The sequence below is a fragment of the Labrus bergylta genome, chromosome 1, assembly GCF_963930695.1.
Source record: "Labrus bergylta chromosome 1, fLabBer1.1, whole genome shotgun sequence".
Lineage (NCBI taxonomy): Eukaryota > Metazoa > Chordata > Actinopteri > Labriformes > Labridae > Labrus > Labrus bergylta.
The window spans coordinates 12,246,085-12,269,182 of record NC_089195.1 but is presented as its reverse complement, the minus strand read 5'-3'; the positions used below and the strand labels follow the sequence as shown (position 1 = coordinate 12,269,182).

General features: G+C 43.1%; 1 protein-coding gene across 3 annotated transcripts in view; it reads right to left on the bottom strand.

Moving 5' to 3' along the window:
* Positions 1 to 23,098, bottom strand: part of rbm20 (RNA binding motif protein 20) — a 54,181-nt gene that overhangs the window by 9,873 nt on the left and 21,210 nt on the right. For 2 of the 3 annotated variants that reach the window (XM_020653253.3, XM_065954209.1), the window contains exons 2-8: positions 11,970 to 12,981; positions 11,347 to 11,411; positions 10,925 to 11,034; positions 8,704 to 8,804; positions 1,352 to 1,498; positions 180 to 311; positions 22 to 101 (exon numbers count right to left, since the gene is read on the bottom strand). In XM_020653253.3, coding sequence (XP_020508909.2) covers positions 22 to 101; positions 180 to 311; positions 1,352 to 1,498; positions 8,704 to 8,804; positions 10,925 to 11,034; positions 11,347 to 11,411; positions 11,970 to 12,981 — 1,647 coding nt within the window. Of the gene's footprint in view, positions 1 to 21; positions 102 to 179; positions 312 to 1,351; positions 1,499 to 8,703; positions 8,805 to 10,924; positions 11,035 to 11,346; positions 11,412 to 11,969; positions 12,982 to 16,650; positions 16,934 to 23,098 lie in introns of those variants that run through there. The other variant, XM_065954210.1, reaches the window with a different exon arrangement.

Sequence of the window (23,098 nt, the reverse complement as noted above, 5' to 3'; positions counted from 1 at the left end):
GAGGGTCAAAAGGTTCCTTACTGTTCAAGTTCTTGCATCTCATCTCTATCCCGGTGAGAGCTGATATCCTGGATGATCGACTGAACATCTTTACCCGGTTTCTAAACAAAAAAGAAATTCAGACTCAGTTATTCTCCAACTCACATAAAATCCTTTTCTACTTTGACCTTTAGTTGTACCTTGAGTTGCAGCTCCTTGTACCTCTTGGACATTCGTATGAGAAGTTTCTGATTGCTGATCATAGCTGGAGTCAGCTGGTAGTATTGAACCATCGCCTGAGCTGCGTCAACATATGCCATCTCCAGAAATGCCTGAAGGAACAGAGACGTGTTTGTAAATAACTGCCGCCATCAGAGACTTACTTTCTTGCAACATATCCGCAAAAACAAGTTTTACATCTCAGATTTCAGCCTTAGGTGCAAGTTTCACTTTTAATTACCATAATAAATCACCAGAACAGTCCCTTTAGTCCCTGTAACAGATACCACGTTCTGATGCTTTCAACTCCATGGTCGGGATTTTAATGTTGGGACCTGGGAACCTGAGTGAGCTGTCATGTTCTTAAACGGCCATTAAAGGTCCAATCAATGAGATGTGTAGTGAGTGAAATGATAAAGGTACCTTACTATATGATCAGACATTAAGGAAACATGTTATGTTGAAGTGCTGGCTTCTCTGACAACAATGCAGCAGCCAGTATGTCCTCCTTCTAACTTTAGATTCTGGTCCTGAATGCTCTGGATTTGTTTGGACCAGAGAAGGTAGGCAGTTTTAAGGCACCCCCACACGGCCGTTTTGGACGCCCCTCGGTTTGCCAGATATGAGAGCAGTTATCAGGTCAAACCAACAGGTGTTGCAGCGATGGAAGCGGGCAAGAGAACTGGTTCAGATAGAAGTGATTGTACCCGACCTAAAAAGCCTCTGCATGTTTCTAATAAGCTCCACGAGCAGAAACGTGCTCAAACTAGGATCAATATTGGAGATGCTTTTGAAAAATGGAGAGAGGTTAGAACACAGAAAGGTTTACAGACCGATGCAGAGCTGGCTAAACACTGAAGCTTCAGTGTCCACCACATGGCAACCTGTGTGAGCATCAACTATAGAGAGGAGGGGGGGAGAGACAGCTCTCTACAATGTTTAGAATTTAGAATGCAGTACCCATTTTAAACACTAGGTGTCAGAGTTTCATACTGCTCCTTTAAGTTGTGACTCTAAATGGTACACCGTCCCTTTAAAAGAAATCAAAATAAAAGCTTTTAGACCTTCTTTAGGTCTGACAGGAAGAAGGAAAGACTTGGAATGACTCTAGACTTGGGGAACAAATATTTGGTAAATAACAGAACTCTTGTACCTGATGGGTCGAGCGCATCAGTATGTAGTTGGTGACTTTGCCAAAGGGTAGTCCCAGGTTGATGACATCATTCTCTGTGCAGCTGCCTTCGGGGAGGTTGCAGATGTGAACGACTCGACCTGCTGTGGCCTTTCTCGGTGGAAATGGCTGAAAATAGAATTAAAAAAAGCCTCTGATGAAAATACTCCAAATGAATGTCTCAATATTCTCATATACATAAACCATTGACACTGACGCCATGACTACCATGGTCATATGGCAGCGCCTGTTAGTTGAGCATTTTCAGAGTTCAGACAGCATAAATGTCCACACCTTTGTTGCTACCCTCACAGTGCTCGGTGTGGGGTTTCAACATTTTACAAACTGTCACATTATTTTGCAAAATGTCCCAACGTTTTAGAAAAGAGGATTATATGAAACAAGAAATGTTGAGTTCTCAGAGTTAAAGCTCGGCGGTAAATAGAGATCTGATTGGCGTTGATCCTCATGTAAATGTGTGTCTGAGAGCAAAGAGAAAACCACAGAAGTGTCTGAGTGATCTTAAAAGAATGGAGTCCGTCTGTCTTCAACTCTACAGCGCAGGATGTGGTTTCTCGTCCAGATGCAGCGCTCCTCCTCACAGCTTCTAAACATAGCTTCTTGGCAGCAGTGCAGGCGTGATAATGAAAGTTTTCTTATTTGGATTTAGAGACTTGTCAGCTGACTGGCCCCAGACATTTCACACATTTAACATAAATCCCTCACGACTGCCAAGAATCGTGACCTTCACATCTCATCACTCTTTGTCTCAAACTTCCTGCATGGCGACGCGACGTCGGCTGCAGAGGGACAGACGGGAGGTAATCTATTTTGGTTTTGCATAATGAACGTACATTTCTCAATGTTTTGGATTTATGTTTCACTTTTTATTCATAGCTCTCAGTCATGTGACCGGCTCGTGACCTGCTCTGACCCCGAGGAGACAGAAGTGGCCGCTCTGCAATCACTAAGACTCGATGCAGCAGGCACGGCATGCATGCCACACCGACTGACAACCAGAAAGAGCGTGACTTTGATACAGCTGCAGATCAATACAAACACTTGTAATTCATAGCTTTCAGTCCCGCTGAGGCGTTGAGTTAAACAAGCGCTCAGAAAAGTAGTGTCCGCCATTGAACATTTCCCTTGTGACTCTTATCAGCAGACAGGACCCTATTTCAGTCCTCACCAGCACTTCACTTTACAGATACCTCGAGGAGAATCCTTCGCCTTACGTCCCCGCCACGATAAGAGTCGACAGAAGTACGGACAGTTTAACTCTTGATGAGTCAGGGTCAATAACGCTGCAGCTTGTGAAGAAGCAGCATTCGTTCTGAAGGTCGTCAGTTAACATGGTCACTCCATAACACCAGACTGATTATATTTAGAGGAGAATCCCCCCCCCCCCCCCGATGCAGGATTAAAGTCTACAAACATGCAGACAGTTTTATGTTGATGCGTCTGGGTCGGCCATGCTGCTGTCATAATCAGAGCATCAGAGAGTGCTAACATGATCTAGTTAATGTTAGCTAACGATAGTGTCGTGGTGCTTGTCAGTCAGTGGTCTTGGGCAGTGATGTTCGTTTTTAAGGCGGGAAGATCCAGTGAACACAATCTTTGATGTCAGGATGAGGAGAAGTCTGTTCCCTCACAGAGACGTGAATCCATAGTATCTAACCTTGTTCTTCTTTTCACTGAACAACTCGTCTGCTCGTTTATAAATCTGCGATCCGTCCTTCTATATCTGCCTTCCAACGAGCCAGTAGCTGTTCCTGCATACCGTTTGACACCTCAGGTTCCTTTTCACATCAAGGCAGAAAGCGGCAATAAATTCAGCTTGTCACATCACAGAGTCGTATTTCTGCAAACATTGTGCTGCAACTGCAGATTTTAAAGTCCCCCCCCCCTGCATCTCATGCTCAAAGACCTGACAGACAGTTCCATGTGCTGGACGGACTGTCCGCCTCATTTCACCTCCGACCAGCGTCTCTGTTGTTTTAACAGGAGAAAGCCTCACGCTTACACGCTGCACACTGAGGCCATTAACGTGCAGAATGTTACAAAACATAGATGAAGGCCTGATCCTGAGGAGTCCTTAAAAAGAGATTATATGTCAGTAAGAAAAAAGGTTTAGAACTCAGGAACAAAAAACTGAGGGCTCATAGACTTCAGGAGGGCACGTTCACACTACAGCTGTCAAATTATTTACATTTTAGTAGCAGGAAACTCTTGAGCCTCAGTTATTAACAAATGGAGGTCGCTGCTCTCTTAGACGGTCATATTATAATTCAGTGGACTCCTTTTCTCTCAGACAGGATCTAAAGAAAGTACTGGAGCACACAAAGCACCTGAGGCAAATCTCTTTAGCTGGACCTGAATAACTTTCTCTGAAGTGATTCATGTGCTCCAGTACTTCCTTTAGATCCTGATTTTAATCACGCTTAATCATATTTTCAAAGCCACACCATGTAGGTTCCACCACCAGGGGGCTCTGAATCAATCCTACAATAACAAAAGATGGCGCTGAGGCTGGCGGGGAATCATGGGAGTCGCAGTGTTTCCCCTATATGCATCCAGCAGAGGCTACTTCATGCATGGGTTGGAGGCACAGATCTTTGGGATTTTACTGATTTGGGTGGTTGTTGGTTAATTATTCTGTCCAATAGAGTAATTTAATGTCCAATTTAATTGCACATAATTAAAACATTGTTCATCTTCACTTCTGCTGCTACAACTCCATCCTAGGGGAAACACTGAAATGATTCTCTCTGCTACTTCACTCCCACAAACCTCTGATGGAAAACCAGGGAAAACCAACCTGGCCATGAAGTTAAGCACATAAACAGGAAGTGGTTAGGGATCCCAAACTGAGGTCAAACAGCTCAAAGGAACGGTAACAAAGGTCAATGTGTGATGTCATAAGGTCAATGTGTGATGTCATAAGGTCAATGTGTGATGTCGTAAGGTGGATATTACTTTGGACTCGTCAGCTGAGCTGTCTGAGAGTTTGTTAAAGTGAAATGAGACATTAAAAGATGCAGCAGTGTCCTTCTTTTACATCACTGAGACTACAGGGAGACACTGACGACCACTATCTACAGAGAGCCTGAAGGGACAAAACACCATGAGGTTAATGTGATTAACTTGTTAATGCTGACAGCCCTTTCATTTGTATGAATCTGATACTCCTTAGAAGGCTTTATTCATTGATGTGATTAAATATAAAGATGATCTCGATGAGCGTTATTCTTGAATGTCTTTGTCACGTCTTCTTTCTCTCTGGCCTGCAGCTTCCTGACATCAACCGCTCCTGATGAAGGAGTGCTAATTTTATGAACTGCTCCTTGCCAGCGATCAGACCACTCAAGTACAATGCAGGTTGGTGTCAATAAACAGATCCCAGAATAGGCTGTTTATGTCCTCGTGATATTAAAGAGAACCAGAGTTTGTTCCTGATCTGCAGGACGTGTTCGCAGTCTGTGAGCGCAGACAGTCGACCACAGCATTGATATCACTGTCAGGGTTGGCTCAGGCCGGGAACAGTAGCTGTTTCTGTTCACCGCAAATTAGAGCGTAGAGCTATGCCGTGCCATTGCCTACACCCGAGGAGGCACCACACACCAGAGCCGTCTTAGATGTTTGAATATGCAGACAGGACTTTGGAAAGATGGAGCGACAGACATTGGGCTCATTCTTCCTTTAACAGGAAGTGATCAATGAAGAGGATCTCCTGATTTGTAGTCGTATGGGACTTAAACACATGTCAGAAAACTTCTGAAAAACTCCTAATATTTTCAGGAGGAGCTGCATGTCTGAACGCAAGAGGTAGAGAGAGAGCGAGAGCTATACGGGTGAGCGTGAGTCATGGGAGGGACTCTGCGCAAGTGGGAAAGACAAGAAACAGAAAGTTAAATTGATCCGCTCCACAGTTTACTGGTTAACCAGTGAAGTGTGTGAACTACACGGCAGACTGCAGTCTGGAAATTGGTCTGGTAGCTGGAGAGGTGCCAGTTCACCTGCAGAGGTGCTCTTGAGCAAGGCACAAACCCCCACCAGCTCAGGAGCGTCCGCTGTGTGTGCAGCCCCCCTCACTCTGAAATCTCTCCATCAGTGCACGTCCTGTAGGATCCTGTTTGTGCATGTGTGAGTATTTCAGCCTCTGTGTGTGTGTGTGTGTGCAGCAAGTTCAACAACAGAGTTTTCCCGTCGCGGGATTTCCAGCGTCCCTACATAAATGTAAATGTACTTTTCAGACGATGTGAAGCCTTCCCTACAGACATACAGGTAACGGCTCTGCCACAGTGTGTTCAGCCATGTGCTCTGCCGTGGAAAACTTCACACCCTCAGCGTTATGACCTACAGAACCAGGGGCCAAATGTTGTGAAGGACAATAACCGCCGTTTCACACACACTGCTTTCCTGTTTACACCGACGTCAAGCTGACATTGGCAGGAATCTCTCCCGAGGACATGTCTATTTATTTGTGCAAAATGTGATCCTCGTTGGAGGATCCAGGGAGATGATCAGTTTAGTTTCACAGCTTCTCGCAACGTTCCTACACGGAGCACTCACTAGCCGATCCCTGAGATCGCTTTACCAGACGCTCGCAGCCTGAAACTGGAAACCGCTGCCTGAGCGTGTGACATGGGGGTCTTAAGGTCTCTGCTCCTAACAGCAGTTAGCTGTAATCCTGTGTTTATCTGTTTGAGTTCTGTTATTGTATGGAGCTACTGTGTTAGTTTGAGCTGCTGAATACGGACTGCAGCGTGTGTGAAAGCCTGCGTGTGCGTGTGTGCTCGAGTCATGCCGTCGTACTTTTGATCACAAATTAAGTGAATGAATATATTTGTTCAAATGTTCTGTGAGCAGCCTTTCATGCACACGCTCACACACACAAATGAAACTCAACATTCGATGTGTTTGTGCTGCAGCGCTCTCTGTTCCACCTGTTCTGCTTCGACAGGTGTGTGTTTATAGCAACTAACATTAGAACATGTAGCACAGCCTGTAAATATGTTCACAGTGATATAACGCCGCCCTTTGTCGATAACCAACCAAAGAAGCACTCAAGTTCAGGCTCCGGTTAAAAAAAGGTTCCCAGGTGATAAAGAAAGGTCAGAACAAAGCAGAGCCGGGGATGATTGTTACTGTTAAAGAATTGGTTTTAACTTCGCCAGGGATTTAAAATTCCTCCTCTCCATCTGAGACACGTTTTTCTACATGGCCCAGATTGTCTTGTATACTTTAAGCTTCCTGTTGTTTTCTACCCGTAGTAATGTGTTTACGTTTACACACAAAGTTATTCAGCTTTTATGTTAGTGGCAATCAATGTTTTGTTGATGTAATTAGTGGAAGGGAGAAGCTATGAATGCATTAAAGATCTGCAACGACCATATACAAATCCAACTCATCTATTCATACACATTCAATCGACGCAGACAAAGCAGAGGGAGCAACTCGGGGTGTGTGTGTGTGTCTTACCCAAGGACAAATTGGACATGTGGCTGTAGCAGCTGGGGATCAAACCCCAGCCCCTCTCTCCTTCCCTCCCGGTAGAGAAAAGACAGACTCTAACCCCTGAACCACAGCCGCCCTAATTTATATTCATATTTGTCAAGATGAAACATTAAAGTGTCAAACCAAGTTTGTTGCATTTTCAGGGATGTTGAAACCTCTCAAAATGTGGTTCATTTTGCAGAAACTATAATTAAAATAATAATTAATTTTATTCCAGTCGGACCCTCGCTCTGAGGTGGGACCCTCGCTCTGAGGTGGGACCCTCGCTCTGAGGTGGGACCCTCGCTCTGAGGTGGGATTCTCGCTCTGAGGTGGGACCCCTCGCTCTGATTGGGGTCTGATTAAGGGAAAGAATGTTTTATTGGACATAACTTAAACAGATGCTTAAAGGAAGAGAGACGTTAAAGAGCAGCGTCTAAAACACATGAAGTGCACACTTTTAAAAAGTCTCCACAGCGTGAACAGTTTGTGTCTTTGTGTATATGTCCTCTGTCATTGTGTGCGTGTAAAGCCGGCTGACTGTTGAAAGCTGCGCGCCGGACGCCAGAGCTGGCTTTCCTCAGGTTTAGCGGGGCTAATTTTCCCATCGCTCATCGTGCATTCTGCTTTTCAAGAGGCCTGCCACACTGATTGATGCCCATAAACAGGTGCCATTATTCAGGTCGAGATACGACTGTTACCCTCCACTGTGGATCTGAGAGAAACGTCCTACCCGGCTTCAAAAGGCTCATTATGACCTTACAATATGGAGACACATCGTGATCTGTCATGTTTGATATGTTAACTTTCTGCTGCATGTTTTCAAAGTCTTCTTTTTGCCCTGTCAGCAGCCTCCTCTTTTTTTTTTATTATTATTATTATGACCATTATGAAAGCGCTATTTTACTGTCCATGTTTGCAAAGCAGCAGCAATAAAAGGAAACTAAACAAGTCATTAATATGGAGGAGGGTAATACAGCACCAATAACTTATTTCTCATGGCGTCCAGTTGAGGGGAATCATGTTGTCAAGTCCAGACAAAGCGCCCTGTTGGGCCCCAGCAGCTGTCAACAACAGGATCTACGTCCGTTCATAACCACAGACTGTAATTGATAATGTACCAGGCTGAGTGAGTCAGCCATCAGTTCCTGCAGGGAAATGCTGTCTCAGTCTAACTTTTAGTCAACCTAACGACAGGCTGAGAGCTGGAGCTGAGGCGGGTTTTAAACCTCCTGAAAAACCGTTACACCGCGCCCACCTGTCAATCAGGTCATCTACACGCCTTATTGTGAATAACTCTTATCCTTATAATATGTTTTGTGTTATAAATAAGTGGCAACCTCCGATGTTGAACAATGAAGCCGATGCTAAAGTGTAAAATCCTGCAGTTCCTCGAGTGTCCACTAGAGGCTGGCTGCAGAAGCACAGGAAGTCACATACACACCCATTCTAAAAAGCCTGTTTTTACAGCAGAGATTAACATGTTTACAGCCTGGTTCAAAAAACAAATAGGTCTGATTAGCTCATGACTCAATCGACACACACTGTATGGGGGTGAATGTTTTGATGACTCATCAGTTTTGATTTGATGAAGGATAAGAGTTATTCACAATAAGGCGTGTAGCTGACCTGATTGACAGGTGGGCGAGGTGTAACGGTTTGTCAGGAGGCTCTAATATTTACAGTCCGTGGTTAAAACCTTTGTGCATCTATGCAGGTGATTAAAAGTTGGATTTGAAAATAAGAACGTCACAACAAGCACTCTGTACATCCTGTCAAACAAAAGATGGATGCAGAGTGAAAACCAGTCCTGAGAAGAATCCAAACATTGGTCTGACCTTTGACTCTGGCTGCTGCTGGGAGGAGAATCCTGCGTCCGTCAGGGGATACGTCTTCATGGCTGCAGCTGGTAAGTATGATGCATTGGCTCCTGACACATCTGCGGAAACAATTTAAGACTTGTCTTCAAAGATTGGCCAAGAGTGGGAAAAAGTTACATCTGCTGACATGATGTCACACAGTAACACCAACACAAGGCACATGAAGAAGAAACTTAAAGAAACTGACTGGATGCAAATAAACATGTGGAATAAATCATCTACGATCTCCTCCAGGCTTTCTGCTCCAGTTTCTGTTTCTGTCATCAAAGAGTTTCTGTTCGATTTCTGTACACGACGACATCGAGCAATTCATTAAATAAACATATTCATTCATGAGACGACGCCTCCACACTTGATGTTTAATACAACTGAAGATGAAGACTGTCGGCTCGTCTGGTTGAATATTTATGAAACTTTTTTTTACTGAGAGAAGACGAATGTTCAGATTTGAAGAATAACTCAAAAAGTAGTTTGAGTTTGGGGGCGGGCTGCTGATCTGACGATCGATCAGTTTTCGCTTCTTTCTTTCTCTGGATGGAATTTCCTTTCATTTTTTTTTATTTCGTTCTGTTTCAGCAGCAGAGCGTGGAGGCTTCCTTTCTTTTCACTTTACAAAAAATGAAAAAGGTGCAGGGAGAAGAAAAACGTATAAAACGCAGTTTGTACAAGGAAAAAAAAGTAGATGAGATAAAACTGAGAATAATCGTGCTCAAAAACATTCATATTTGCATAAGATACATAACGTCTTGCAAAGGTATCTGGTAGCTAGAAGCTGTACATTTTGGAGAGACTGTGGGAGTGATGGGGCAGATCACCACCACATTTTTTGGTCTTGTCCAAAGATACGACTGTTTTGGGAAAATATCTGGACAATCATGGAACAGATTCTTGGACAACTGTTACCATTAACTTTCATCTCACTTTATTTGGGTGATCTGCCTGATGAAATAAAAGGAGGTGATAGATACCTTCTGAAAATATTTTCAGTAGCAGCAAAAAAAGTGATCACCCGTAAATGGTTACAGACTGATCCGCCCACAGTAGATACTGTAACTGGTTCGAAATTATGAAAGAGATTCACGAGATGGAAAGACTGACTTTCTTATTGAGAGTAAGAAAAGATTTGTACAATGCAAAATGGTCAGAATGGAGACAATATTTGACAGATCAATAGATAAGGTGCTAGGTGGTTTGCCCCACTCATTCTAACAACTTTATGTCGTTTACCTCCCTTTCACTGTTTACATTTTTTTTATTTTATCATGTAAATTATGAGAAGCTATTTAAAGACCCCTTGTGAACTGCACTACTTAGGTTATGACCTAAAATTGAACATGTCTACATTTCTGGCAATTATTCTGATGTTATGTTGTTGATGTTTTTCTGTTAAAAAAATAATAAAAAATGTTAGTGGCAAAAATAAAAAAAGATACATAAGGTCATTTAAACAAGGCACATCAAAGTGAGAATTTAAAAAGAGGTTGGAATAATAGAGGCTCCAAACATGTGTCAGGTATAATAAAAGAGTGTGGTGAGTTGAAACTGGAGCGTGATGTTTGGGATCTCCGCTCACAGCACCATCAAACTTTTTACTCCAGCAGTGAGTTTTTGTTTACAGAAATCTGAGGGGTAACTTTTACAAGACGTTTATCGTTTATCTGGAGTGTTGCAATGTTTTCTAAACGGATCGCAGTCGAGCGTTATGATGTCTCTCTGTGTCCTCTCTTCCTTCCACGCTGCCGATCTTAAAAGATAAAACAACACCATGAGGGTGAACACAGTCCGTCAAACTAAACGCTGCTCAGTGAGCGAGTTGTGCAGAGTAATGGGTCAAAGCACAAACGCTCAGTTTGTCTTTAATTCAATAAGAGGAGCCTGGAGGGATAAAGAAAGTGACATTGATAAAGGAGTCAAAGAGAGCAGCTGCTCGACGTGCAGCAGTGCAGAAGAAGAACATGTTTTGATAGATTTGTCCGTTTGTTGATAGAAACTGCACCGACTGTTACAATCCTTCAACAGGAACCACACAGCCTCCGATCGGGTTTAAATCACTAAGAGAGCAGAGAGTGTAACACAACACTTTGTGTCGAGCCTCACGTTCCCCTTCCATTTATAACGCTGTTTGACAAATTCCCACGCTCAGAGAAACAATGCTCAGGGTCAAAACGTGTTATCCTACCTTGACTCGCTGAGGAGTAGACCATGGAGTTTGTGCCGCTGGTGCTCAGACCGACATCCGAAGGCCTGCCGTGAGTGTAGTGAACCGCTCCAGCTGATACGACTGCGGAGCTGCAACAATCACAGGAGGCTGATTATAGCTGCCCGCCCGCCTCGCTCATATCTTGTGACAGAGGCTCATATTCATGGTAACATTAAGACGGCTGAATATAGAGCGAGGAAAAGAGAAATAAAGTTTTCCAACGCTCATCAGGGAATCACACTGAAGCACAAATACATCACAGCGTTTATTCAACTCATCAAGAAGAATCAAAGAAGCATTTTTTTTTTTTTTTTTTTTACAAATAAGTGGTTAAAAAAATCAACAAAATAAACTGAGTTCAGCTCCGAGCTTCCTTTGAACAACGCATGCTACAAACTCACCTGTCGTTTGTGTACAACGTTCGGTTCTGCAGGTGCAGTTTTCCCTTCACGTGATGGTTCCAGTCCTGGAAACAAACACATCGTTAATAATCAAAGACTCAGCTAGGGCTCGGCGTTAGGCAGCACTTTGCCTCTTGTTTGGTCTCATATGTGCAAACCGTTTTATTGTTTTGATTTTGATATACTTTATTAATCCCTGAGGGGTTCACACTCTGTTATTTAGAGACATGCTTCTCACTCACACACAGACCTGAATCACACACAATGGAGAGATGTCAGAGTGAGGGGGTGGCTACACAGGGAGCGCACCAGAGCAGTTGGGTGTTCGGTGCCTTGCTCAAGGGCACCTCTGCAGTGCTCTGGCGCCTCTCCAGCTACCAGACCAACTTCCATATTAAGGTTCGCATCGGGACTTGAACCGGCGACCCTCCGGTTCCCAACCATAAGTCCCAATGGCTACTGCCGCCCCCATCACTCATCTGATTCTTATCTTATTTCAGGAGTGAGTTTTTCATCTATAGTTGAAGATTTCATAAATTTTCTCAGACACAGATGTGTTCACAAAGAAGAAACCTGATTCATGAACACAAAGCAGCGGTGTTGAGACGGATCCGGTCACTCACCTTGAGGTTGTAGACCTTCTTGTCACAGATGCTACACTGGTGCGGCAGTTGAGAGGGCGTGACGGCGTGGAAGTCGTTCACTTGGTAAGGTTGAAGCGCCCTCGCTCCTGAAGATAGTGTTTCCTCACTTCCATGCATGGGCTGGTATCCCCCAAACCCCTGGGTGCTACTTGAGCCAAAAGAGGAAACCCCACCAGTGGGATTGAACTTGGGGTCAGGGGTCGGCTCCTCTGGGTTATAGAGTTCAGTTCTGGAGCGGATTGGCTGGCCAGCTGCTGTCCACACGTTGGTAGCATTAGAAACCATATCCACCTTCCCGCTGTGACTCAAGTTAGGGGGGCCTTTCCACTGCTCCTTGTGCCCGCTGGGGTTGTAAGAATTCATGTTCTGCTCATTGACACTGAAATCAGCTTGTTGCCCCAGCATATCATGACCATAGAAATCTTTCTGAAAGCTGGCGTTGTTCATGTTTTTTGCCAGCGTGTTGATCACAGAGTACTGTCCGTCACAGGAAGCTGATGCTGCAGATGTATTGAACTGAACACGCCGGTCGGTATCAGACAGGTAAGCTGGCCCTGATTTTTTACCATACTCCTGTTGGGCCCCTCCAGCAGGATGGTTTAGTCTCACATTTGCAGGGTTTTGATTTAATCCCCCGCCCACCAAGGCCCCTAACTGTGAATTTGATGATGGGAAACCAAGCATCCCCGTGGGCAGCCCCCCCTGTGGGTTTCCAATCAAAGTAGAAGTCCGTAGCTGATTGAACAGGGGATGGGACATGGCAACATTGGAAAGCACCTGATTGAGAGCGCTAGCTGCTGTGTTGCCCCCCTGAGCCAGTTTAATGCGATGGAGTGTAAGCTGGGCCTGCAGCTGAGCAAGTTGGAGGCTAGCAGGGCTCAGGAAGAGCTGTTGGTTCTGCTGCTGAGGCCCGGGCAGCCCACCGCCTGGCAGCTGACCCCCAACCTGGAGGCCCTTCTTATCGGCACTGTCCACAGGCACGGCACGGATGCTGCAAAACAAAAAACACAGATTTCAGGAATCTCAAAGGCAGCGGTGAAAATATGATTTTTGGATTTACAAAGGGCTGTAGTGTGGACAGGGAGCGTGATGTGATATCCAACGCTCGTGTGCTGTTGGGACACAAACATGGAAAATGACGGGCGTCTTCTTCAGACCTTCCCAGCACCTTTTTACAGTTTATCGAATGTTGTAAGTTGTGAGTTCATTGAATAAAGACGGATACATTGAATTGAGACGCCGTCCTAAAAGTCAGACCCCTGTAATTGAACGGTTTTAGAAGTAGCTCGCACAGCCCTGCAGTGACCCTGTTTGACTGGTCTGTCATTTCAATTTCAGATGAATGCCCTCACATGCTGTCTAAACTTAGTCTACTCAACTATGTATCACATCATCTATGTTAAGCACCTGACACGGCCCTATTTACCCACAAGTCCCCTACGCTGAGAGGTGACAGAACAGTCACATTAGATAGTGGTGAAATCCCAAATTGTTCGACAGAGATTTGTCATTCATGATGTTTTGCATGCAGCGAAGTCGACACACACTAGAATTATGAATGTGATCCTGTTTGCAGAGACCGCTCTCGGCTCATGTCGAGGAACGGTTGTGATAACAGGTTTAGGGTTTTCATTTCTCAAGTATCAAACCGTTTCAAAATCCATTTTCAAATATGAATTTGTGCAACTGGATCCTGTTGAGGATTATCACCTCCTGGTCTGTCTTTCAGTGGCTTGTGCAGTTGTGATGTGGTCTTGCGATTACACTGTCACATCATAAAGTCATCATATCACAACCATTACTCATACTCCTGCTGAGCTGTGAACTGTCCCGCTCTAAACCTTCAGCCCGTCATGCAGACCCCCGGGATATAACCGGGACAACCTTTGTTTAGCCTCAAAGATCTTAAAACTGTTACGGACTGGAGACTTGTCCTCATTTTCACAGTGAATTAACGCATTCCTGTTCTGTTTTTTATTGGGCTTTCACCAGGGGGCGTGTCCAGACTGGGGAGACCCAAATGGAGCACTGACTTATGCAGGGGTGGCATGACGTTTGTGAGCACACGCACGCTAATGAATTACATTTTTTTTTACCTTTTCTTTACTTACTAATGATATGTTCTTGTAAGTTACACAGTGTGGCAAAACATCTTCTTGGCTTGATTCTTTAGGGACTCATCAACAAAGACATGCAAAGTCATGATTTAAAGATGTTAGTAAATTTAAGCGTCTTGCCCAAGGACACATCAGACATGTAGCTGCAGGAGCTGGGGATCGAACCCCCGACCTTCCGGTTCAGAGTTGACTGACTCTACCACTGAATTAACAACAAGTACTTTTATTTTGGAATATTAGATTGTTGGTAGGGAGAGCATCACTGGGGGTAAAAATTGTGTGTTATTTCGTTCTCCTCCAAACTCCTCGCTTGTTGTTGTTTTGCACCGAGCTTAATATTAAATGTCATCTTCCTGATTTTCTTTCCCACTAACTGCACGTAGTTAAACTGCTGCATTATGTTTCCTGTCCTCAGGCAGCGGGGGTTCTAATGTGCATGCAGGTGTGATTTCTTTTTATGCTCAAATGTTTAGCTCCGTCTGACGGCGCGTGCCCCGCCCTACTGGATCTGTTTTTGGAACGTGAGCGCAGCCATGATCAGCTGTACACACATCAAGGGACAACTACAAGATCACTTGAGTATAAAGTTGCTTGTTTAGATGTAATGTTGATAAAGTGATGAAAAAAATACGATCGCGAGTTCGCATTTTGTGTTTTATTTTGAAATTTGACGCTCTGTGCGTTTCCTAGTCTGACTTCCTGCCATTGTTCTATTCTGTCCAGCTCGACTCGAACCTGCAGCGTACTCAGAGTAGAGCCTAGTGGCGCTGGCGGCACGCTCCATAGAAGGACCGCGACGCTCGCTGTGGAAACACAATCATTGACTAGAGTGGCAGCCAACTACGGCAGCGGACAGCGGCGCCCACGGAGTATGGGGAAATTGGGGGTTACAGCGTCTCTGGAAAAGATCAGAGACGTTTCATCAGGAGGCACTTCCAACAACAATTTAAATCATCTGATCTCACAGCTTATTCCAGAAACAGACACAAAGAAGTGAAGACTGGTTTATTGGCTCATGAGTTTCAGCTCTGATGTTGAGAATCAGAGCGACACAAACAAACCTCAAACTAAAGTCGATGTTATTTATTTATTTAAGTTTATTGAACCAGGAGAACCTCATTGAGATTAAGAATCTCATTTGCAAGAGTGTCCTGGCCAAGATGGGCAGCAGCACGACAAAAGGTTACAGACATAAAACACAGAGTAATTACAAACACAGTTTAACATGTCTTGAGTCACAGAGCACAAAGTCATTAAAGCATCTACAAACTGAAGCATCTTCCTCACACACCTTCAATCTACTTTTAAATGATTTAAAGAGACAAGCACCCCCAGACACAGATCATCCTGCAGGAGATTCCAGGCCGCCGGCGCAGCGAACCTGAAACTCCTTTTCCCCATTTCAAGACGCACTGTGGGAACAGATAACTACAATAAGTTTTGCGACTGGGTTGCATACTTTGGGCGGTAACTGACAGTCGGCCGCTTCACAGTTGATTATTCACTCTCTTTAAGTGTGCAAGCTTGCTGATGGAGAGACACACTTACACCATCCAGCTTATGACTCAAAGCTATAAATACCAGCCCTCTGCCATCCCAACACGCCGTGTCCTTCATAGACTAATATGGAGTCTTGGGCAGCTGGCACAGCTTGCTGAACAATTCAATCTCATGATGAAGAGAAGATACAGAGGCGTCCAATCGACCACGACCAGGAATGAAATGGACGAGGTTCAACGAGTAAAGGCCTTTGCAAACTGAGTCTGAGCTAAAAAAAACAAATATGATCTCAGGGACGCTGGTGGCCTAGTGGTTGGTGCGCGCATCCCATGAATGGAGGCTGTAGTCCTCCAAGTGGGCGGACTGAGTTCAAATCCAACCTGTGGCTCCTTTCCCTCATGTCATTCCTTTCTCTCTCTCTCTTTCTCTCTCTCCTCTGTCGTATCTCTATTCGGAACAGATTCTATTTTCTACGGTTTTACACATCCCTCTGTCTGTAGTGTGTGTGTGTGTGTGTGTGTGTGTGTGTGTGTGTGTCTGTTTTTTTCTCTGTGTGTGTGTGTGTGTGTGTGTGTGTCTGTCTGTGTGTGTGTGTGTCTGTGTGTGTGTGTGTGTGTGTGTGTGTGTGTGTGTGTGTGTGTGTGTCTGTGTGTGTGTGTGTGTGTGTCTGTGTGTGTGTGTGTGTGTGTGTGTGTGTGTGTGTGTGTGTGTGTGTGTGAGAAACATGTCTCCAATAACAGAGGGTAAACCAGAATTTCACTCAGTATTCTCCCAGTATAAGGTTTGTGTTAAATCCGGTAAGTATACATTCATAAATATATTTATTTACACTGATGGATATTTTGAAGGTGCTGTTTTATGCAGCAGATGTTCATATTTATGGATTTGTTTTATGTGATGTCTTACGGACTTTATTTATTGTTTACTTTCACACACACACATGCACAAATAGGATCCTATGGACATGCACTGATAGACTCTGCGCCTGAGCTGTTGGGGGGGGGGGGGGTTCAAGGGCACCTCGGCAGCGCTCAGGAACTGACCTGCCACCACTCCAGCAACCAGACCGACTTCAAGACTTGGTCCTCACCAGGACCTGAACCTGCCACACTCGGGTTTCTACAGAGCTTCTGCCGCCCCGACATATTCTGTTCTTGCTGTTTCATTCTTTGTCCACCTGCTCAGAGACAACAGGTGCAAAATGAGTTATAAGAGTTATTGTGTCGTGCATAAACAATCTGCTCAGCCCGACGCAGGCTCACGAGTATCCGTTATTAATCCACAGAGACCAAAGACCAGCAGGACGCACTTCATCATAAAAATACTGACTGAATAAAACCATTGTGACGTCTCTTCAGACTTTACAGACAAACATGGCCGACTTATAAACACTGAAACTAATCAGCAGAGCTCCACAACAATTCCATTTAATCAATAAAAAAAAAAAAAAAAAAGTTACATTCAGGGACTCAGCGGCAGAGGAAACACTTGATGACAAACTTTATCAAGGTTTTATAAAAGATCATTTAAAACATATTTAGATGATTCATTATTTAAGAACCAAAAATTTTAGTATTTTCTTTAATTATGCACAAAACAAAACTCATCTTTATGAACTATCAGCAGAGACTGCGAGGCGGAGAGCAAGCGTGATGTGAGATTATTCTGGCTGTTTTTATTTTCACCCTTTGAAGTCGGTTCACGTTTGTCAGACTGGTCTAAACTACGATGGCTGGGATGTCCTGCTTCAATAAGTGTTTTAAATAAGGCTCAATAGAAACTCATTTCTTAACACGCTTGAATGTTTTTATGTCATTATATTATCCTGTGACTGTGTCATGGACAATAAAGTTTTTTGAATCCTGAAAATTCAAACCCATGGAGAGAGCATGAAAATCCTCAGTAGGTCACAGTGTCTGAGGGCCGACACACACACACACACACACACACACACACACACACACACACACACACACACACACACACACACACACACACACACACACACACACACACACACACACACACACACACACACACACACACACACACACAGAGAGAGCGACAGAGCTGCAGCAGATTCAGCACACCTGCAGCAGAGCAGCTGTTAAAGTTTCATTTTGCTAAACTTCTTTGTCTCAAACAGCTTTTTCTGTGAAAGGAGTAAAATCCTGGAACTTGCAACCTGATCACTTGAAGCTTCCTGCAAACTTTAACACTTTTTATTATTTATTTATTTATCAGTTTATCAGTCAGGGACAACACATGTGGACATTATTACATCTGATGTAACAATGTCTCATCAGTGCAACCGATGCATCGTACATCGGACTTCTAACTTCTTCTGGGTTTTTTAATTTTGTTTCATAAAATGTAAAAAAGTTTTTCAAAATGTAAATTTGCCTCAAGCTTTGCAAAAGTGTTTCACACTTTGTAATTTTGTTTTCATTAAAAAAAGAAGAGGGATAAGAAAATGATTTTAACAAGGTACAGGGAGGAGGAAGGGGTTAACTTCACATTAATGTTTTCTTTCTCTTCCCTTTGTTGTTGTTGTTGTTGTTGTTGTTGTTGTTGTTTTTGTTATTTAGAATTTGTATATAAATATATAAAATCATAACTTTGCATTGTAAAGATAAATGAATAAACTATGAAACTTTATTACATTACAAGCTAGCTGGATAGATGGAGCATGGTGCATCACATAAACCATAAAATAAAAAAATATTAGTCATGTTAAGGTCGATTCTAAAAACCTGGCCACGCAGGAACTCCAGATATTTATATGTTGCACTCTCTGCAGAATAAAAAATTTAAAACCAAACACAGGAGAGGCGGTAAAGAAACCCACGCTGGGGGTTTAGGAACACAAGGATATTCAATGTCAGAATAAAAAGAGGAGGAAGAAATCATGACTGACGAGTAAATCAGAGGAAGGAGGAATTATCCTACAAGCATCTATTTATAAAACAGACCGCACACCTCCATGAATCAGGTCAAAGTAAGATTCCTTTAAACTAATCCGACTAACTAAAAAACAACAACAACCATCTTTGGAGAACATTCCTGTTTTAAAATTCCAGTATAAGCTGCACTCTTGTAACACACACACACACACACACACGTCCACAGAGCTCAAAGTCGGCTCCGTAGTCACAACAAAACGCCACATGGGCCTAATCAGTCCACAGACTGTCATTGAGAAGGAAGCAACGAATTAGAGGAGGCGTTTTAAATCCATAGGAAATGAACCCGGCAAAAGGTCCAAAAGCTGCAGTTGCAGCGGAGTCAGATATAAATCCAGGATGTGTGCATGTTCCAAACACACAGAGCAGCAGCTGTCAAGACTTAGCAGCACATACACCAGAACAGGAAGCCGCCACACCTGGAGGTACGGAGGGAACGCACTAACCTTGCAAAGAGTGGCCGCGGAGGTCGAGCTAACAGCCCTGATACTAAACTCTGCAGCGCGTCCCTACAGCCCGCGCTCTGCCCGGCAGCTGAGAGCGACGCACGTCTCTCCCCACTGACATGACGAGTAACGTCAGCACATGTTCACCAGCATATCATCCCCGCCACCTCCCTGTGTGCCTGTGACCACTGAGCAGGCAGGCGGAGGAGACGCATGTGATGAGAAGTCACAAGTGGTCAGGGTGTGTGTGTGTGTGTGTGTGTGTGTGTGTGTGTGTGTGTGTGTGTGTGTGTGGACGGGGGTAGACCCACACACACGGAGGCTTTTAGGGAATGCTTAGCGATTGTAAAGCTGCAGTGGAGGCGGCAACAGTTTGACCGACATTCTTTGGTTTGAGCTTTTAAATTTAGATTTTCTTTATAAATCACGTTAAGTTTTATTTCTTTATTTCTATTCGTCCGGGCTTATTTACTGTACATTCATTAATACTAATAAAAACTTTATTTATTCAGCACTTTTCTAAAAAAGGTCACAATGTGCTTCACAAAATACAAACATGGACGAGTGTCATGAAGAAGATGAAATTCAATGAATCACAGCAGCACATTAATTACCAATCAGTCAATTAAAAGGCCTTCCTGCAGCGCCGCTGGTCTCGGGGTTAGTGCGTGTATCACATGTACAGAGGCTGAAGACCCCGTGTCTGAGTCCAACCTGTCCCACATATTAATCCCCTCTCTCTCTCTCTCGACTCTATCCACTTTCTGTCTGTAAATAAAAGCGTAAAAAAGCCCTAAAATAAACCTAAAAATAATGTGTCTTTTAAAAAATAATATATTTGAAGTAATGATTTAAAAAAAAAAAAAAAATACTATATACTTTTTATTAACCCCTGAGGGAAATTCAAAGCAGGTGATGAGTTTGACCGTTGTCAAGACGACCGGGTGAAACCGACCTGAGGATGAGAATATGTTTACAGACGAGCTAATTAATTTACATGATGTTTTTAGCACAGCAGCACAAACAGCAACAGTACAGCAGCTTTCAGGAGCAGCTCACGCTTCCTTATGCAGCAGCCTTTGACGTAATACCCGGTGTTTCCACGGCAACGGTAAACATGTCGCATTTGTCATGGCAGCCTTCGCGATAAGACACGTCCCGTGACCAATCTAAAATTACGGATTTCTCTGGCTTTGATAACTGTTGTAAATATTTGATGTACGTTTAAATAATCTTGATTTAAAAAACAAATAAAACATGAAACATTTCCTCAATGTTTTATTTTGAAATACTTTCTGTTTATCTAACTGAGTCGACAAAAGTCTTCAGCTACAGAAAAATAAATCGCTGAGCAGTCGACCCGTTATTAAAGACTTAAGAGCCAAGACTTCGATCTTTCAAAATAAAATGTTCTCAGAATATTTGAAGAGAAGAAATTTTAAAAACAGTCAAAATAGATTTTTGACCCAACTCTCAAGAATGAGTCAAATTATAATAAATATGTTTCATTATGAATGAATGAATGAATGAATGAATGAATGAATAAATAAATTGAATTGTGTTTTGGAGGTAGTGGTGATGAACTCTAGAGGCTCAAATATAAAAACACTTTGAAACATTCACCACACGGGCAGATTGAACAACACGCATCCAGCAGTTTATTATTTGTTCTTACTTTGTAAAAAGTTGATCACTAAATATTCTGAAATGTAAATATAAAGTAGACGACTTTTATTTTGTATTAATTGTAATTATTACATTTAAATATGAGAGTGAGAAATAAATTCAGCGAGGGATTAAGCCGAGCAAGCAACGAGATCTGGGCTGAAGCTGATAGGGAAGTGTTTAACTACCCGCCAAAATGAAACGACCCTCCTCACGAGACACACATGCAACAGGGACAAAAGATTTCATGATTGAAGTGATAAATTAAAGAGATTCAAATCGTAAATTTGAGAGAAAAAAATATGTAAATTAACGAGAGAATAAAGTCATAAATTAACAAAAGAAAATACTTAAATTTCTGTGATTTTTTTTTGTAAATTAAAAAGAATAAATTAACAAAACGTAAATTAATGCGAATAAAGTCGTAAATTTAAGAGAAAAAAAAAGTAAATTAACGAGACATAAATTACCAAAAATAAAGTCGTAAATTAACGAGATAAAGTCGTAAATTAACTTGAGAATAATTTGTAAATTAACGAAAGAAAAGACTTAAATTTACAAGATTAAAGTCGTAAATTTAAGAAAAAAAAAAACGAAAATTTAAGAGAGATTAAAGTCGGAAATTAATGAGATTAGAGTCGTAAATTCACGAGAATAAATAAATAAACAAGGCGTAAAATAACAAGATTAAAGTCGTAAATTTGAGAGAATAATTTAAGACATTAAAGTCGTAAATTAACAAGAGAAAAGTCGATATTTTGGTCTATAATTATTGTAGAAGAGCAGCAGACGTCTGTATGAAAATGAGGAACATGGAGCATCGTGTGAAGTTAAACTTTAGTGAAACTTTCATAAATAAAGACTTCCTCTTGTCGTCTGTAAAACCGACTGATTTTAAACTCTCCGTGGGATGAGCTGCTTTAAGGTCTCTAAATATTGGATTAGTTACGTACGCAGAAATTAAACTACGCGTTCACATTCAGCAACATCAGCGTCACATCGTCAGAAGCATCGGGACCCTGAAAAGATCCTGAAAGAAACTGGAGCTTTTCAAAGAGAGAGAACAACATCGTCTCTTTAGTGGCAGAGGAAATGACCGCTCTTCCAAAACGACCTTTCAGAAGAATCATTTTAACCACAGCTTCAATTAAATTAACGGCTTCATTAAGGCTCTGGGGCGTCGGTTTCTGTTTTTTTCAGATTGGGAATACAGAGCCAGAAATCGAGGAGAGAGAGTTGAGAATGAAATGCCACAGGTTGGATTCGAACCCGGGTCGCCCGCTTGTAGGAGTGTGCCTACACTCGCAGACAGACACACACACACACACACAGACACACACACACACACACACACACACACACACACACACACACACACACACACACACACACACACACACACACACACACACACACACACACTGCATGGGAGTCTCTTAAACAATGTTTGCACTGCCCACTAGGGGGTGCTATGTTTTTCCATAACGTCCCAGGAGGTCCGTCGGGGATGAACAATAATGTAACCTCCATGTGAGGATTGACGCTCTCTTCTTCAGGCAGAGGTCAGCGTGTTATTTATTCTCCTTTACGTTAGGATGAAACTGATTAAGAGCTTCAGTGTTTAAGTCGTGTTTCCTAAGACTCAGAACGGCTGAATACTCAGAGCAAAAAAAAGGAAGAAGAATATGGATTCAAGACTCTTTTTCTAAATCAGCCACACAACCCGTACACTCTTCCCAATATGGCATAAAAAGATACTGACGTCCCAGAGCCTTAATTTAACTTTTCAACAAATCAGACACGTACCCGCAGCCTGCATAGTCGACATATAGATTCCACCATACCACGAGAGACGCTTAAAGTGGGGAGAGGCCTGGGTGAGGAAGCAGGGTCAGCTTGCCTTGCTCCACATTTGGCACAGTCTCAAGCGAGGATGGTTCCTGATTTATGGCGCCCGAGCAATAGGTGAAATATCTTGGCCAGAGAGACGCGGGGTCTGGCCCCTTACGACCAACCATGCAGCTGGTGTGTCCACACTCTGACTCACGCCATGTTCCTGATGATGCTTGTAAAGCGGTCAGATTTATGCTGCGATCAGTCGTGGGGTTTTATGAAGGGATATCAAAAGGTAAACTAGAGTTTGTGAGGTAACTCAAATCTGGTGTACCCGACCACAGCTCAAATAAATCTATAAGTTCACATGCCTGACGTTAAGTCACTAACCCCACCGCACACAAACACATGTCACAGCAAGAGTCATGCAACTTAACCCCCGCTGGAGAAACATTTTTCTCTACCTCTTTCTCACATGCACACGATGGCCGCAGGTTATCTTATTTCAGTCATGAAGACGGCGTAACGCGGGATATCGGGGTCAAAGAGAAACACACAGGTCAAAGGAAACTTCTGACTCGTCA